The following is an 18,769-nucleotide window of genomic DNA, read 5'->3' as shown; positions in this document are numbered from 1 at the left end:
CTTTGTGTGAATAGTTTCGTTGATTTTTTGCGAGTTACAATTTCTTTGGGCTTGATTACTAACAGATGCTCGGAAAACGAGCCCGCGCTCAGTACTTCCTTCCTTACCCTTCCCCCCCTTTTGCTCCAATCTCTTCCGAACGAATTTCCTTTTACTCGGTAAGATCGAAGACCGGATCTGAGAAGACGGCGGAATTCGAGTCCACAGGCTCCTTTGATCTCTAGTACAGAATACGTTCCTGTGTACTTGGCAATATGCAGTCTTTGAACAGTCTCAATGTATGCTTTCATCTCGGTCCCTCCCAGTTTTTTTTTGTTTTCTTTGTTTTTTTGTTTTCTTTTTTTTGCATAAAGGGTCATTGTTTGTTTCTGCGAAAGGGGTTTTCTTGTATCATATCTTTTATGTTTCCTTGCACAAATAGGTTGCGTTTGTTACATTAATTTTACCTAACAAAGCGAAAATTTCGAGCTCTATGTAGCGTTCGGGATCTTCGTCAATTAAATCCATAGACGACGTTTTTTAGCGAGCGTATTATATAAAGTTCAAATACTGCGATTGGTCTCCGGTAACTCTATTCCTCCATGCCTCGTCACTCGTTCTTACCCAGTTGACGCCATACAATGATAACTTTCAACCACAATGAGCGTGTAGACAATTGCCTTTTAGTTGACGTAGTTGGGAACTGTTTGAAGGATGGCCGCCGTTTCAGTTCAGTTTCCTAAAATAAAATGAGAACGGTTTATTTGAAACTGTCCAGGCTTACTGTGATGGGGTAAGTGGACAAAAATGCCTTTAGGAAATCTTCCTCTCCTATCCAACCTTAAATATGTCCTAAACCAAAGTTTTTTGTCCTCGATTTACCTACAAGACTCTAACTAAGCTAGCTAAAACATAACTTACTCTAAATAACTCTCCTATTCAAAGTTGTATAGACAGTGGTGTGATTGAAAAAGGTACGATCCATGGCTAGGTAAATTGTTCTTACTTAAAATTATATATGACCAATGAAGAAGTATGTTCTTCTTAGTAAGCAAACGGCTCACTTTAATTTATTACGTCGTGTGATTATTAGATTATTACGTTGTGTGATTATTTATAAATTAAAAGACGTCCTATTTAATATTCAAATTATGCTTAATTTAAAATTTGTTCATGTTGAGTGCAAAAGATGCCTGCTCATCTGAAAAACCTTTCTGATTATTATGCAATGTGTGCTGCGTTCTGCTTAGCTTGCCAACGGTATCAAGAGAAAGCGTTTGATACCCATGAACTGTGAACTGCATCAGCCGAAAAAGTTATCCTTGACAGCGGAAGATTAAGAAGAATTCTTGCAAAATGAAGAAATTCATTGCCAAAATACTGGGAATTTCTGAGAATCTCTTCTAAGACGAAGAGAAGAGTTTCGTTGGAGATAAAGTCCTACTGAAGAACAATCACCAACGGAGTGTTCCGAAAGCAGATAAGAAATAATGACGATTTACAACAAATGTTCATGGTCGTAAGCTTATATGTAGGCAATATGGACATAGCCTGTAAAACATCAAAGAAATTCGAATGCTGACGCACAAAACGTAAAGCTAGTTACTAGAAAAAAATTACAAATGCACTTACAAGAAACAATTTGGAAATACATGAGACAAGAAATATAAGTGATAGAAACCGACGTTTCGATGCATCTTACGCCATTATCAAGGTTCCATAATTAGTGATAAAATGCGGTTTGTGAAGAGGCTAAGTTAAAGCGAATTTGCATGAAAGAGTGCCAAGCTAAGTAAATGAATACTTTAGCAAGAATGAATACTTTGTGACCTGTGCGATGCAGGTTATGTCGGGTACACAAAGGGCCACCTTCACATGCCCGTCGAGGGACACCGTCAAAAGACGTCATCTATTTACAGGCGTTATTCCAAGGAACATAACACTGCTGCTCCGAACAATTTCCTAGATTTTTTTCAGGTCTGATTTTCGCTATTACATAAATAGCGCTCTCTACTGCGAGGATCGTACATCATACGTAATACTAACACTATCACTTCCATGGAACATAAGGAATACATGAAGTACTTGGGAGTCCTTATTGATAGTACTCTAAGTTGGAAACATCATATTAATTACATAGTTTGCAAAATAAGTAAAACTGTAGGTGTCATCGCCAACATCACACGTTTTGTCCCGTCTGACACACTCCTCAAATTCTATTATTCTCTGATATCTCCCTATATACACTATGGCATAGTTACTTGGGGCAAGCCGCTGAAACTCGTATGAACAAAATCCTTCTTTTAAAAAAGTGTGTTCTTCGATAACACTGCTACTCCGAACAATTTCCTAGAACGCTTCAATGTTATCAAGAAATACACCAACAAGTTTGACTGCCTTGTTAATGAAATGCTGTGTATTCAAGATCTTAAACCAGGATTAAACGTACAGTCGGATTCTCTTCATGCTAAAGTATTCATGTAATTAGCTTGGCACTCTTTTATGCAAACACAGTTTAACAGTTTAATGATATATTTACATACTAAAATATTACAAAAAATATGCACTGCCCGCAGTCAGCAAAGGCTAGTCGAGGCGGGCAGTGTTTAATACGTATATTATGAAATAAAAAGATTTACAGAGCAAGAGATTCAAAATTCTAGACAAATTACAACTACATTAATATATTTAAGATACGGCAAGAAAACAGAACAAGCTGGGGTCTTATAGTTGTGCTATTAAAGTAGACAATTCAATATAATCGTCATATTTTACGAGTCTCTGGAGGAGGAAATCATGAATTTTACTCTCAAAATTGTATTTTGATAGCCGGCGCACTTCACAATTCAAGACAAGCTATTCCAGATTCTAACACCATTTCTTGAAAATGCCCTTTTTTTATATCTAATCTTGAACTTTCTACAAAGATCTAACAAAATAGTCGCCTCTTGAAGATAATCTTGTCTTATGGGGATGAATATTAGCTTCAACTTAGCTTCTTCACAAACCGCATTTTATCATCAATTATATAACCATGATAATGGCGCAAGATGCACCGAAACGTCGGTTTCTATCACTTATATTTCTTGTCTCATGTAAATGCACTTACGGTAGAAATATAAAGGATTAAGTAATCACGAGAGGACAAATCAACCTCTGAATCTATATCTTCTGGACATGATATTGATCAATTTTCTCCAAGATTTTTCATCTTTTCAAACGATTAACACAGCTAAAACAAGAGTTCCACCAAGAAAACTGGTTATCGGCGGAGTCGCACTCTCTCAGCTGTTTGTGGTCTGCAAGCAGACTCTCGCTCTGTGTCTCCCCTCAAGGCCATTTTTACGGTCACAGCAACTTAATACACCATCAGCAGCCGCCTATTCAAAAAGATATCAAAACACCTGCGCATGCCTATGAAGCAAAAGTTTACTCATTGACTGCAACTTAATTATGGCAAGGGGAGAATTTGAGTGGCAATCGTTTTTATTCATTGCGATTTTGCATTTAGCAATTTTACTAAAAAAGAAGATAATGATCAGGTTTGTTTCATTTAATAAAAAGTGTAAAAGAAGCCGCAAATGTAAAGTCAGATAAACTACTAGCTGTAGACGCTGCCTTTTCAGTTTCAAAGATGTCGACAAACTTGACTGCAGCAATGAATGGAACACAAAGATTGAGCTGCTTCAGCAATACAGCTACAAAAATTGGAATATCCGTAGTTTATTGTTCGATTTTTGTAGTGTCCCTGATTGGAAATATCCTCATTGGAATCATTTTCACGAGGACGAAATCTATGCGAAAAACAATCAACTTTTTTATCCTAAACCTGGGTATGTCAGATATGCTGCTTTCTATTTTCCAGCTTCCAGTTGTTGTGTCTTTCATAAACATTGGCATGCACGTGGCATATAAGTGCGTTTTCAATCCACTCAAATTTACCCTAATATCTCAAAGAAAAGGAAAATTTCTTTTGGTGTGCCACAAGGATCTGTTCTCGGTCCACTTCTCCTTCTAATCTATATAAACGATATCCCCAATTGCTCTGAAATCTTTGATTTTCATCTCTTTAATTTTCTGACGATATCAATTTAATTTATGCTGATAAAAGTCTGAAATCTCTTGAGACTGTTGTTAATAATGAGCTGAAAAACGTTACTGACTGGCTAAATGCTAACAAATTTACTTTGAATACTAAGAAATCTAATTATGTAATCTTCCACCCCTCACAAAAGCAACTATTGTCTTAAAAATAATTGATAACAATACTAATACTGAAGTTCATATATTTAGAACTGCGGCATTAGATACATATGATGCACGATCCTCACAGTAGAGAGCGCTATTTATGTAATAGCGAAAATCAGACCTGAAAAAAATCAGGCCTGTACGGGATTCGAACCACTGACCTCTGCGATACTAGTGCAGCGCTCTACCAAATGAACTGGGTTCAAAATATATGAACTTCATATATTCGTTGTATCTGATTTATCATCACGGGTTTATTACGAGTCAACTTAACGGCCTGCTCCCAGTTGGCTTGTTAGCTCAATTGGTAGAGCGCTGCACTAGTATCGCAGAGGTCAGTGGATCGAATCCCGTACAGGCCTGATTTTTTTCAGGTCTGATTTTCGCTATTACATAAATAGCGCTCTCTACTGCGAGGATCGTACATCATACGTAATACTAACACTATCACTTCCATGGAACATAAGGAATACATGAAGTACTTGGGAGTCCTTATTGATAGTACTCTAAGTTGGAAACATCATATTAATTACATAGTTTGCAAAATAAGTAAAACTGTAGGTGTCATCGCCAACATCACACGTTTTGTCCCGTCTGACACACTCCTCAAATTCTATTATTCTCTGATATCTCCCTATATACACTATGGCATAGTTACTTGGGGCAAGCTGCTGAAACTCGTATGAACAAAATCCTTCAGTCTTTTAAAAAAGCGTGTTCTTCGATAATTTATGGTATGGAATATAGAGCTCATACTATACTACTAATTATTTCTGCAAATATTTTACCGGTTAACATGCATGTTGTACCTTAAAACTGTGGCTGCCCAAATGCATGATGTATCATCTGGCATTACACTCTCTAAATTATCGATCAGCTCTCTTTACTCAATCTCATAAAATTCACACATACAATACGAGATTTTCTAATGCTGGCAACTATTATTTCAACAAATCAAGGCTTAACCAACAACTCTTTTCATTTTCAAAACTTGATCCTAGAGTATGGAATAATCTCCCGTGTAGCTTGCGCTCATTGCCTAAACGGTCTTTTAGCAAAAAAGTCCATACACTTTTGTTAAAATTACTCAACAATGAAAACAATCATGACTCTAAAAAACGATTGTTGCTAAAATGACTGCTGGACTCATGGAACTAAAGTAGCACCTTCCATATCAATAACCAACTGTAAACTATTCATACTTTAATTTACTTTATTTGCTTTGTTGTTACTCATAATCATATACTTGTTTGAATCAATTTCACTTCTCTAAATTAGCAATATTGTAATCTCCTTGTAATTTTTATTTCCAACCTTGATATATTCTAATATTATCTGCAACCACCCGACTCGATTAGTTTTGCTACATTCGGGTGGGTATTTCTTTCACTTTTGTATTTATTTCTTTTTTTTCCTTAAATAATAACATTTTTAATTTTTTTTAGTCCTTATGTAAGGTAATATCCTTCTTGGTGAAAGTATCTAGGCTTGTATCTGTCCAGAGCCTAGTTTTGATAGCCGTTGGTCGATTTGGAGCAGTAGTATTTCCCCTCCGTTCTCAACTTATCAATTGCAAGCACTGCAAATTCTTTACTCTCACCACTTGGATCATTGCCATGGCTGTTCATATCCCCGAACTGTTGGCCCTTAAATTTGATGAGTATAAAGGGCTGGTTTGCGAAGGCAAGTGGAATGAACCGATTGAGGTGTCCTCGAGTTTCCAAAATTACTTAGTGCCAATCCTTGCACTATTCTTTCATATACCTTTAGTTTGATTGCCATAATTTATCTTATAGTTTTTTTAAAATTAAAATCCCAGAATATTCCAGGCGAGGGGTCAGCCAAGATAGGAGCGCAACGTTTAAGCAGAGAGAGAAATTTGCTAAAGATGTCAATTTTCATCATGTTGACTTTCGTAGTTTGCTGGCTGCTCGCCACTATTTGATGGTTCTTGTTCCTCTATCCACCAGACAGCACTATGGCCTCGTCTTGTGGCTTCCGACATTTTGCAGCCATTTCTTCTTCTCTGGCTCGTTTGAACTGTGCTATAAACCCTTGCATCTGCTTTTTTTGGGGAAATTATCGTCAAGGTCTTAAAAACCTCATGAGGTACTGTCCCACGTGCACCAGAGTCAACCCAGGGACAGCATAGTATTCATGTTTTCTTGCAAGTTTAGATAAAGAGCGATAGAATTAAGTACTCTAACGATGACAGGTAAAAGCAATGTAATCAAAATTACCTCAGTTAAACATTATTATGCAAAGCACAGTCCTTAAAAATACTGATAGGTCTATAGGTCTTTACTAGAGGATAAATGGATATTTCCCCTCGGTATGTCATTAATGGATCCAAACCTTATAAAATATCCTCATCACGTTTGAAAACTTATGGTATGGCTAGATTTAGTTCAAATGATTTTAAAGATTATGTACCATAACTCAACGATTATCTAGTATAAAAATAAAGCGTTGCTTTTGTTGAATTCTTTAGAGGAAATCATCAACAGGAAATTTAAAGGAAATTATTTAAAGGAAATTTAGAGGAAATTATAAACAGGGTGACCGCGGTGATGCTAACGATTACCACCCAATATCGGTGATTCCAATAATGGCGACGGTGTTTGAAAGGATACTTTATGAACAGTTATATGCCTATTTGGAAGAGCACGATATTCTATGTCAAAACCAATCGGGGTTTCGTGCTAATCATTCAACTGTAACAGCTTTGTTGGAAGTGACAGATTCTTGGGCATATAATATTGATAACGAGAAAATCGTTTTGACACTGTTGATCATCAGATCCTTCTATCGAAACTAAACTATTATGGCATACATGGCAAATCTTTCAGATGGTTTCAGTCATATTTGGAAAACCGATCGAATACACAAATGCTCTGTGAACGGGTCGCTATCCAATAGCTACTCATTGACTTGCGGCGTCCCTCAAGGGAGCATCCTCGGTCCATTATTGTTCTTATTATATATCAACGATCTTCCAAATTGCTTATCAAATTGTAAACCGAGAATGTATGCCGATGACACGCACCTCACATATGCCGGAAGCAATCTTGAGGACGTTCAGTTTTGTATAAATGAAGACCTAGAAATGTCTTCAACTGGCTACAAGCGAACAAACTCACGTTGAACATGACTAAAACCGTAAACATGCTAATAGGGTCGAGGCAGAGACTGAATACTCTCACAGCTTCACCAACAATTAGAACGAACAATACTCAAGTGAGCCAGGTTACAGCTACAAAATCGCTTGGTGTAATAGTAGACGATAAACTCGATTGGCATAGTCACATAGAAAAACTAACGAAAAAGATCGCTTCTGGTCTCGCGGCCCTAAAGCGAATTAAGCACATGATCCCAGGATCAACCTTACATCTCATTTACCAAGCTTTAGTAAAATCTCACTTTGATTACCGTGACATTGTTTAATTTGGGGTACCTGTGGGAAAATGCTACGAGAGAAACTGCAGAAATTGCAGAATAGAGCAGCCCGTGTGTTGACATTCTCTAACTATGATGCTGATGCAACTGAGCTACTCGAGTTTTTGGGGTGGAAAAATCTTGCGCGCCAGCAGGAAATCCATAAAGCCACCATGATGTTTAGATGGCTGCACGGGCTAACTCCAAGGTATCTATATTCAAAGTTTACGTGGCGTGACTCTGCTTATGACCTCAGGGACTCTGAAAATAAGCTCAATGTTCCACTACCGCGCACTAATTATTACAGAAAAAGCTTTAGCTACAATGGCGCCACATTATAGAACAGTCTACCACGCGATATAAGGAACACAGAGTCTCTGGGGTTATTTAAACGTAAGATCAATGACATTCTTTAAGTCTAACGCACGGCATTCACGGAAAACAGCTAGTGTTATAGTATGTAGTTTTAATTTTAAATATCTTAGCGTATGTGATATGTATTTTTATGGGCCGATGAATTGATCGTGTTTAAATAAAGATTACATTACATCATCTTTATTGTGTCAAAATATTGCTTTGGGGTGCTGTTCTGGAGTAACTTCTAATAAAGTATGTGTAATTTCTCAGCCCATTTGGTCCAAATTTAACCCTTTTGGGCTCAGAACTTCAAAAAAATTCTGGAATATCATAGAAAATTCCTTTTCGAGAGTGTTAGGTTAGCTGTATATTCGCATAGTAATTAAAAAAAGTCTTGTGAGTTTTTTCATGACGAAGTATGACTAAATCTCTTTTGAAATATTATTTTAAGTGCAAGGGTTTAATGAAAAACTGACCACGAATTGTTCTTATAGCCGCAGCAATCACAAAGAACTGATGGTGCAATTTGTTCGAACTTTGGTCAAAGTCAATTAGTTTACATTCGTTATAAGAAAAAGGCTTATGATAGACACCAATGCACAAAAGCAATTAAGTAAAAAGCCATTTTAGAATGATCGAAATCAACTTCTAAAGCATATTGCCGTTTAGACAAATAGCCGCTCAGTCCCACCTAAAACTTTCTAATACTTGATGGTCACATGTTTTTTTTTTTCTCACATAAACCGCAGTTATTTCAAAATGGCTTGGGATCATGCTGCATGCGAATGGAGAACTAAATCTTAGATAAGCCTATCATAGAAGGAATAATGAAGGAAATTTAAATATATAGCAACAAGTCATTAGAAATGGTACCAATTCACTCAAAAGCTAAGCCGTTGTGATGCCGGGGTTATTAAGGACAACAGCTGGCGTGTTAATGTTGTTATTAACGATTTAGTTCTCGATTTTACTTTAGGGAATAGTTATGGTTTCATTTTAGAACAAGGTAAAAGCTGTACCAAACTGTTTATGGCTAAGCACCGAAGGGAAAAAAAAACTTCCCTGTTGTTCTATCGTTTCAAAGGAAAGGAAAAGGGAATGGAAATAGGAATTCCCTTGCATTTCCAAAATGTATAAAAATTAAGTAAATGTTCTACTTCCATCTAATGGAAAAGCAGCAGTTCAAAACTCAATAGAATTTTTGTCACGAAGCATTTAGTCAGGTCTCACAGGCAAAACCAAGAAGAGTATGAGACCATTTCACTCAACCCAAAAGGATTGCTAAGAACAAAATGAAAAGTTATTGAGATGCTGGAATAAACAATTTTTTAGCAAATGTGTATACTTTTTTTCATCGATTTAAAGATAAGGTAGATTTCAGAGTAAGAGAATTGCTGGCTAAAACAGAAACAGATCTCTCAGTTCCAAGAATGGCGGCCAACGTAACTGCGGCGAACAATGGAACACAGCTCAATTTGAGCTGCACAGTCAATCCGAAAGATGAAAGAATTGCCAAAACATTTATCTATTGTTTGATATTTTGGAATAGTTGTCTACAAGACAAAAACTCTGAAAAAGCGAATCAACATGTTCATTGTAAACATGGCCATGTCCGATCAGTTTTATCGGATTTTCCTGTTTCTCGGGCAGCTAGCAGAGATGTAGAGTAGCTCTCGGCTGATCAGCGGTCCTCTTGGACGAGTGCTGTGTAAGTTGAGTCCTTTCTTTGTAGACATCTCGCTGTAGTGTCTTTAAAGCCTGGTTTTAATAGAGCTGTAGATCTTCGCTTTCTTTCTCAAACAATGAGTCCAAAGCTATGCCGGTTCTTTCCTTACGCCACTTGGATTATCGCCATGCTTGTCTCATGTTTAGATTTGTTTTCCCCTAGACTTGTGCAGAAACCAGCCCAGAAGGGTTTAGATATAAGCTGCACCGGAGTGACGCATTTGGAGAGTACTCGCCCTTCCAAAACTAAACTGTGTTGGATTCTGGTACACTCCTCTCCTTCTAAACGCCATGCTTTACCTCGCCATTTCGTAAAATCGAGAAGATTCCAGGCGAATCTTGAGTCAAAACAAGAAAACTACGCGCAAAAAGAGAGTGCAACGTTCTAAAGATGTCACTGCCACCGTGTTAACTTTCGCATTATGCTGGCTGCTACTCAGTATCTGTTATGATTAGATATTATCCTTCTATTCAGACAGCGCTATTATTGTCCCTCGTAGTATTCATAACTTAGCTAATTTTCTCATTTCCTAGCTGTGTCAAACTTTGCTGTAGGAACATATGTTTCATTTTCATTGCAAATTTTCGTAAATGCCGGCCTTAGGAATCTTTCTGTTTCTCCCAGAGCTAATCCAATTACAGTCCAATTTAAGTCTCAGTGTGCATAGTCTTCCTTCAGTTCCTTTGCTTTTCCTCAATCACAATGGAACTTAAATAATTAAGGCTCGCTCAACTCCATAAAATACTTCATCTGTATTTACCTAATTATTCTAAGCAACATATGGCAATCTGCGGTCTTTCCTTACACTTAGGTGGCACGGAAAGCCGTAAAAAATCTTGAACAAAAGCTCATCTTTCAAACCGACAGTCTAAATCCCACAGGGATCAACGAACGCTTTTCATTCCACTAATTTATTTTTGTTTTTTCCCGTTGCCTTGTTCCCACCAATCACGTAGTTCCATTTTCTGCCTTTAAAAGCACACACAACCCACTATTCCTCTATTCGTTCCGACGAAGGGCTAACGCTCGAAACATCAGCTTTTGTAATCGTTTCAGTGGCCAATTTACCATTTCTACTTTGTTGATATATCCAAATTATTTCGTTACTCCCACCGACGCAGCCCCTAACAGTTTCTTTCGAAACTACCAGTCTTTACTTAATCTGTACTCTAGTTAAGCAAATTATTTATGAATTAAAAGCCGAGAATTTAATGGAGAAAACGGTTTTACTTGGAAATAAAAAAATTGTCCAGGATTTCAATAAAATGACGGCTGTACTCGCATTTAAAACGTCGATATATCGCAACCTAAGCTGTTTTAGTTCCTCTGATTTTTCTTATTTCTTGTTTTTTTTTTCTTTCTTTCAACAAGTGCATTTTAAATTTAACCGAACAAATCGATGACACCACGGGTAACACCAACACAAAAGACAACAATACTTGCAACTGCCGACAAAAGGACCCAAGCCCACTCATCGGAACTGCCTCCAATCTTCAGTTATCTGCCATGCCACCGTAACACGTAAGGACAACAGCACTACTGAAACGTGCATCGGACTTACAGAAAATGTCTTCAAGACAAGAGACAGAAACCACGCTGCATCATTCCGACACAAAACGTAGAAACTCAGCAAACATATCTGCAGTCTTCGTAAAAAAGGTTGTGATTATTCATCGTGATAAAGTACGACAACAATAATGTACTGTCGTTTGTCTCACGATATATTCACTTATGATGAGGATCGTGACGTTTTGACTGTACACTGTTAGTCTTCATCAGGCGATAAGGTCGACTGATTTCGTGTCTTCCTAGAAAGGAGGATGTTCCGTTGTGATTGGCTGGTATTCTACAGCTGTGATTGGCGCGTTTCGATCCTCGATAAATTACCATTAAACAAACGTGTGTGTTTATTTCGCCGCAGAAAAAAAATTTAAAATCGGTTACAGATGCACTGGTAAAGCAGTTTTAGGTTACCCGTGATTTAAACCATCCTATAATTTACTAGTAAATTCGTGCAATGTTGCATACCTACGAAAGAGTGCTTCAGATTCTCATTGCCACTGTGCATGCCTCGATAATGGAGAGTCCGTGTGCGTGTACCGAATCGTGGCAGAGAGAACATCTCCTAATGAAACATTAAACTACCGCTTTCAAAATGGTTGTCTCGAGTTTTGGCCGTGCTTTCATCAAGATGGAAAGTACCTTCGAAGTTTGAAGAGCTCTCAAGAAGATTGACCGAGTTCCCTCTGGTTACGCCATGAGAAACTATCACCCACTCATCCAAACACTCTCTATCTAAATAGGGTTTAGGGAGGATATGATCATTGCAAATTGATAACCAAACACCTTCTGTGTTTTTTGTAGTAGCTCGGTTGGTAGGGCTCTGCACCGGTGGGTTCAACTCCCGTACGAACCTGAATTTCTTTCGAGCGTTAATTTCACTAAGTAATGTTCATTCCTGCGAAGATCACTCTCATCTTCATTTATTAATTATTATTTATTAATTATTTGCAATTCAAATACATGGAAATTATATATTTACAGTCATTCTTTCGTACGTTAGCTAGTAGTGACATATCTGCGCCTTTAAGTATTCTGTGTAATCCATATGCTCATGCAAGATCATCGCCCCACCAGACACGATGAGAAAGTGCTTGAACGATTTTTAAATACACTTTGCGATGCATCAGAAAACCCGCTCTTTCCCTACGCTCACTCCTTCGTATTTTTGAGTAAGAATCGTCCGAACATTTTCCATGGTACATTGTTTTATTTCATACATACTGAGATTTTTTTAAATATTGGAAAGCGAACAACTGTGAAAATACGTCGTTCGTCCAATCAGAGTTACGAACGATAGCACTTTACAGTGTAAGTCTGAGTATGTCTGAAGTAAAACTGTTTTCAGCTACCTTAAATACGGTCATAGGAAGGGCTTCATACATTTACCGCAGTTTTGGAGTAGTCACTTTAAACTGGCAATGATTCATTGATGAAGAAGTAAGTTTCTAGAGAAACCGCGGTGCTTCGTCGGTGGGGGATACAAATAAATCATTTGGTTTTATCGACTGAATTGATAATGTGAATTTGCCACTGCGAAGAGTTTTTGATACTCACGCTTCGAGCGTTAGCCTTTCGTCAGAAAAAAGGGCTAGCGCTCGAAACTTTATCTTTACGAAGTTTCATTGGCATCAATGAGATGGTATGTAGCCCGCGTAACTGGTGCGCTTATGGACTCACTCTTAAGATCTGGAGATAAAACGTGCATTTAAACACACCCTTTAAACTGGCAATGTTTCTTTGATGAAGGAGTTAATTTTTTAAAAGAAACTGGGGTGCTGCGTCGGAGGGGAATGTTATAAGACAGTTTGGCTCTTATCAACTGAGTTGATCAATGTAGATTGCCAGCGTAACAAGTTTTTCTAAAGCTGACGTTTCGAGCGTTAGCATAACATCATCTTGATTATTGTGGCAAGCCTACCTAGTGCGCTCATGAACTCACTCCAAAAGATTATAAACAGTTTATAATCTCTTGACTCATACTTAATACTGACAATAGATAAAACGTACACCTAAACGCACCTGCCGATAACGAAATTTTCGAAAAAATCTCACTCGGTCCCTGTCCTCTGTTCGCCCGTCTCTGAGTAATCCATTGGGGTTTGTTTACTCCTGCGTATCCAGCGAGAGAAAAAGATCCCCTTTCATCCGGCTGTACAGGATCAGTAGCGCCCAATCTCCTGATAGCATCAATCGCTGGTGACATGTGTTTTGAGGCTTCATCTTGAACAGCGACTAACACGATTTTACTGTCAGCGGAAAAAAAAAAGATATCAATACCTGTGAGAGCTAATGAGCGACCAGTCATTATTTATCACAGGGGATGGAGGTGGGGTGGGGTGGGGTGGGGTGGGGTGGGGGTGGAGTGGAGGATTATTAGGGATCACATGGTTTTCAGGGGAAACAGAGGGGGAATAGTGGTCGCCAATAGAGTATAAAGGGGGGTTATGGAGAATTGACTGCCAATAAACAGCCACCGAGTGGGGCCATAAAAAAAATATTGTAGTCTTATCAGGTATCAAATCAATTTTATCCGGACAAAACCAAAATTCCCCAGCAACCCCTCCCCCTGAACGATAAATATTGATCCGTGCTTTTGGTGGAGTAAAATTATTTTTGAAGAGAAAATGGCATTGAGCTAACAAAGTCTAAACAAGAATTAATGCTAATTACAATGTAGTTAAAATATGGGACCGCATAACATACCTTTGCAAGTCAATATTAATTGTGGAAAATAAACAAAACAAAACAAAACAAAACAAAACAAAACGAAATGATATGGCTCCTTCTTCAGGCGTAGTACGTGCTCTTAATTTAACCAATACTGAGACTTCGGACCTTGTACTCTCACTTCTAAGTGCTACATTGAGAAATTCAGAACGGTTCTGGAGCATTGATAGGTAATTTTTGAAAGAAGAGAAATGCCGTTTATTGTTTTAATCATGATGAATGTCAGAAAAAGTATCTCAACATATTCAGAGATGATTTGACACTTAACTCAGTGGAACCGTTTTCAAAGGTACAACACACCTGTACCAGTATCAGTTCGTTCACGAATTGGCAGTGGAAGATTATGAAACTATAGTAAGGCAACTTAAACAGAACTTACTGGCCTTGAAGACCATTAAGGTAATCTCTGAGTCGATTACCCGCCGAGCTATCGTCATGGGTGTCAAATCCTCCTGCACTAATCACTGCGCCTGTACAAATGGAAAGCGATTGACTTACTAAGGCTTACTTTGGACTTGCGAAAGACACCCTTGTTTGTCCAAAGCCCTTTTTTTACGATTTAGTCAGAAGGCGGGAGTCAATCACGTGAGGGCGAGCGCGTTCTTTGAATCACCCGCAGCTCTTGTTTCGTTCTAGCTTTGGACAATGCTCTAATCAGAAATAAAAGGTCTGAGAAGAGATTAAACTTTACCTTAATGATCAGACCTTCTGGGATTATACGTTTCCACCAATTTCGAGGAGGGTAGATTGTCAAACGAAGGTATACACTTAAGTACAATAGGGACGAATGGAGCCTCGCCTCTACCCCTCCCTTCAGGTTGATACTATTTTAAAACTGAACCTTTTTAAAAACATTTTTTTGGATATCCGCCAGAATCTCAAATTAGATCCTAAAATGAAAGGCTTTATCAAAGAGGACACGTAGCGCAAATGTATTAATTACCACAGAATAAACGACATGGCCTATTCTTTGCCGACGTTTGAAACTTTTTGTGAAACACAAACATTGTGCAACGGATTTTGAGGCACATTTACGTGACTGGGAATAGCTTTCCTATCAGACTTTCATATTTTTTTCGCACCCAGAAGAAGAACATGAAGGAGGCCAGATTTAAAAGGCTTATTTCAATGGCCGTCTTTTTTTTTTGCCTGCCTCAAAAGTGCTCGATAGAGTCCAGAGATTTAACAGGAGAAGTTTACTCGAGCAGTACAGATCAGTTTGTAGGACCTGTTTCTCCGTCCACAACGACAACGTTATATCCTCGGCTGTGAGGGGAGTGATCTGTTCCATCCACCCTGATGTAAGCTTGGCCGCAGGGGTCTGCTCTTCCTGAATCCTCACAACCCTCGCTTCGAACGTGAATATCCAAGACCCGTACTGAAATACACAAAGCGAAGAAAGATAATTGCAGCTTTTGAAAGAAGGAATAAATCCATTATACTTCAAAATCTATTGACACAGATGAAATATGCAATATGATGGACCGTGTATTTTATCTTTTATGCGGTTAACTTCTCATCTCCAGCTGTAAGCGGCTTGAGGGGATAAAGCATTATTATTATATGCAGTAAATGGTTTGAACCCGGGGGTAACATGTGAAGGTGTAGTCTGATCGTCCGGGTGAGTGTAGTCCTGAGAAGGACTGTTGTCGGTGGCAGTGACTGACGTTTCGACAACCTGTGCGGAAGTCATCATCAGAGTCAAGTGAATGATCATTCACTTGACTCTGATGATGACTTCCGCACAGGTTGTCGAAACGTCAGTCACTGCCACCGACAACAGTTCTTCTCAGGACTACACTCACCCGGACGATCAGACTACACCTTCACATTATTATTATAATTATACCGGGTACTAAGTAGTTACCAGTCTCACAGCCCACTCCTTTTGTCCAAACGGGACATGTACAGACGTATCCATTAATCTGATCAGTGCAAGTACCTCCGTTAGAACAGGGATTACTGGAGCACTCGTTGATATCTGAGTAAAAATGTATGTTTAGAAGTCATTAGGAACACGGTTAATGATCCTCTCTTTAGGAGATAATTATGAATAAGACTCTTCAAGAAGAGTTGTGTTAGCTGGGTTCCCTGTTTTTTGGTCACATGACCTCAGTCACTCGGAAATATTCTGTGTACCGAAATCGTTTCGGTCAACTGCTTGGTAGTTGCGTTTGTCTTTTGTACATTTCCTTTGGTTTTGGGCATTCACTCGTGAGTAACAAGGTTAGAGAAGCACTTGAGAAAACCATTATAGAGGAATGTGGTCATTACAAGTCAGACTTCACAAATCTTGTATTTCTCCATTGAATAATCTATTAGCTTCGTACCACGTTACAAGGATTCAAGGAATAAAAATTGTCTTTAAGTTTAAAAAAATCAAACCGTGAATGCCGCCAGGCTGAAAACCGGCAATTCAGCAACGTAAAAGTAATGTGCACTTCCCAAACAGCTCCTACTCCAGTTTTCACAAATACTAAGGGTAATGAAAATAATCAATAATAATAATAATAATAATAACAATAATAATAATAACAATAATAATAATAAATATAAATAATAATTGCTTGAGTCGGGAATGTTTTAAGGTTCAGTTCTTAGCCGTTTAGTGAGACTTTGTTTCGTAACAGGTAAGCGACCAGGTTGCTGAGCAAGTTTCAAAATGGCGCAGTCCATCATAGAATTTTTAGTACATTTGAAGACTTTTTTTAGAAGTTGCATTACCTTTTCAAATAATAAATAGCAATTAGTGTCGTAATCTGATACACAATTTTCAATGGCGGAGATAAAAGTTATATGGCAACAAAATCATACTTCTCCTTTAGACTTACCCGCTTCACAATACCGGCCAGTAAAACCTGGTTTGCAAACACATTCATAATCGTCTTGACTGTATAATGGTCGACAGAATAAAGCTCCTTGTTGACAAGGATTGCTCATGCAGGGGCTCTGTTAAAAACGAAAATCGTAAGAAGAGAAAATTGACACTCCACCCAAACTCGAGTGATGTATCGTACAGCCAAACCTACGATCGGAGTCAGCTTAAAAAAGTCTATACGGTTGCCAATTTACATTATTAACTTAATCGGAGGAGTAGTTTATTATGCAATGATGGTCCTGTGTAGCAAAATTTATCAACTTAATGCAAATGAGCCACAATCCAACGAGAAACGTCGCATCTGAATCTGTAACGTACAGTGTAGGTGCCCTTAATCCCCCAAGTCGTGCGTGACCATGAATTCAAAGAATGGTCAAAGTTCTTTATAACATAGCTTGTAATTCGTGCAATCAAATTCAATTGCGCGAGCGTGCTTCAATTTTCCATTGTGCACGCTGGTGACGTCAGCAACAAATGCCTCGTGAAAAAAATTTTTTTCTCACGAGTGACTTTAGCATTTTTCATTAAAAAACGGGAAAAACTTCCGCAAAAAAGTTAAATTAGGTATGGCAACAAGCGAACAAGCCGATGAAGATCTGCCTACCTTTCCTTTGGGAATGGAATTTTTAACTCCCGAGAAAGAACCCAGAGAAAGGGAAACAATCAACGGTTTTATCTCGTTTCATAACTCTAACTTCATTTCCACGCTTGAATTCACCTGTCAGGTTTTGACCAATCAGAGAAGATCATTGAAGCATAGCGAAATACTTTTCCGAAACAAAATAAACAACGCATTGAAGCGTAGGAGAGGGAATTTCTGCCCTTTATACATAAACTACAGCGTTGAAATTGTTATAAAACAGTTGGTTCATACGTCAGCTGTGCGTTCATCGAGATATGAAGCACTTGAGAAGTTTGGAGAGCACTCGAGAAGCTAGAGTTGCTCTCGGCTACGCCTCGAGCAACTCTTACGCATCTTTCGTGCTCTCCAAACTTCCCGTGTGCTTCATATCTCGATAAACACACGCTGACGTATGAACCAATTGTTAATTATAACTGACTGGGTCGTCCTCTTTGTCTATTTTTTAGGTTGTAAGGAGGCAAAATTTATTATTCTCTGAAAAAATCGCTTTGCTAAATTACCCCCCCAAAAAAATAGCTTGACACCTGCCTTAATATTATAATGATCGAAGGTCTCGCTGACAGCCAAATCATTCGGTTTTTGGAACTTGTCCGTGTTCAGTAATTCGCACCCAAGCTTTCCATCAACTGAAGCTGTAGCTAAATTTACGGAATAACAGTGTAGGTGACTGACACAGAGATGAATACACTCTTGGACTCTGTATACCCCCATAGCGACTAGAATAGCGACGTCAAGTCTTTGCAAGGGATTCTTCACAAAATTGGCGTACTTTACATCATATTGGCCGTCTCGTCTGAAGGTCTGAGCGGAGGAAAACGTGTATATACCAATAGAAAGCACTAGCGTCATATACGATTTGATCCTCTTCATTTTTTTGTAGCATTAAAAAATACTGACCCAATAAAACTGATGTATCTACTGATGGAGTTGAATCCAAAAATTGAAAGTTTGTTTGTTAAACCTACCGCAGAAAAATTAATTAAAAAGTGTTTACTTTTGCTTACCTAGAAATTTCCAACGAGATGGCAAAAGATTCAATCAAGTTTTATTTACATAAGTTGTCTTAAATTAAAATGTTCGATATTGCTTTCAATTTGTTATCTTTTCATGCTTCCCAGTGCTCGCCAAATGCGAGTGCCTCGGTTTTACGATTCTCCACAACGGGTAACATAACCCCCCACTGATTACTGGAAAGAAAGTTGACAATATGGCA

General features: G+C 38.3%; 1 protein-coding gene and 1 pseudogene across 2 annotated transcripts; one reads left to right on the top strand and one right to left on the bottom strand.

The window, feature by feature from the left end:
• Positions 1 to 92: 92 nt before the first annotated feature.
• Positions 93 to 18,493, bottom strand: LOC111327631 (uncharacterized). 2 transcript variants are annotated; one of them, XM_088743007.1, is made up of 7 exons: positions 18,085 to 18,493; positions 16,867 to 16,984; positions 15,885 to 16,016; positions 15,264 to 15,413; positions 14,415 to 14,505; positions 13,328 to 13,554; positions 93 to 718 (listed from the first exon to the last, which is right to left on the bottom strand). In XM_088743007.1, exons 1-7 carry the CDS (start codon positions 18,424 to 18,426, stop codon positions 711 to 713), a joined length of 1,068 nt encoding a protein of 355 aa, XP_088599133.1. In that variant the 5' UTR covers positions 18,427 to 18,493; the 3' UTR covers positions 93 to 710. The 2 variants fall into 2 exon arrangements, with proteins under 2 accessions (XP_088599133.1, XP_022787588.2); XM_022931853.2 differs by having other exon boundaries at positions 15,903 to 16,016.
• Positions 3,614 to 6,997, top strand: LOC148717847 (orexin receptor type 2-like; annotated as a pseudogene).
• Positions 18,494 to 18,769: the final 276 nt, after the last annotated feature.

This window comes from Stylophora pistillata, chromosome 13 (assembly GCF_964205215.1).
Source record: "Stylophora pistillata chromosome 13, jaStyPist1.2, whole genome shotgun sequence".
In the NCBI taxonomy this organism is placed as follows: Eukaryota; Metazoa; Cnidaria; class Anthozoa; order Scleractinia; family Pocilloporidae; genus Stylophora; species Stylophora pistillata.
Note: the sequence above shows the minus strand (reverse complement) of the source record. Positions and strands in the feature narration are given on the sequence as shown.

Excerpts from the sequence above, each read along its gene's own strand:
- LOC111327631 (XM_088743007.1), bottom strand. The coding sequence starts at position 18,426 with ATGAAGAGGATCAAATCGTATATGACGCTAGTGCTTTCTATTGGTATA. Across the intron at positions 16,017-16,866 it reads TGGCCGGTATTGTGAAGCGG|ATATCAACGAGTGCTCCAGT; the intron begins GTAAGTCTAAAG and ends ATTTTTACTCAG. Across the intron at positions 13,555-14,414 it reads CTTAATGGTCTTCAAGGCCA|TAAAATCGTGTTAGTCGCTG; the intron begins GTAAGTTCTGTT and ends TTCCGCTGACAG.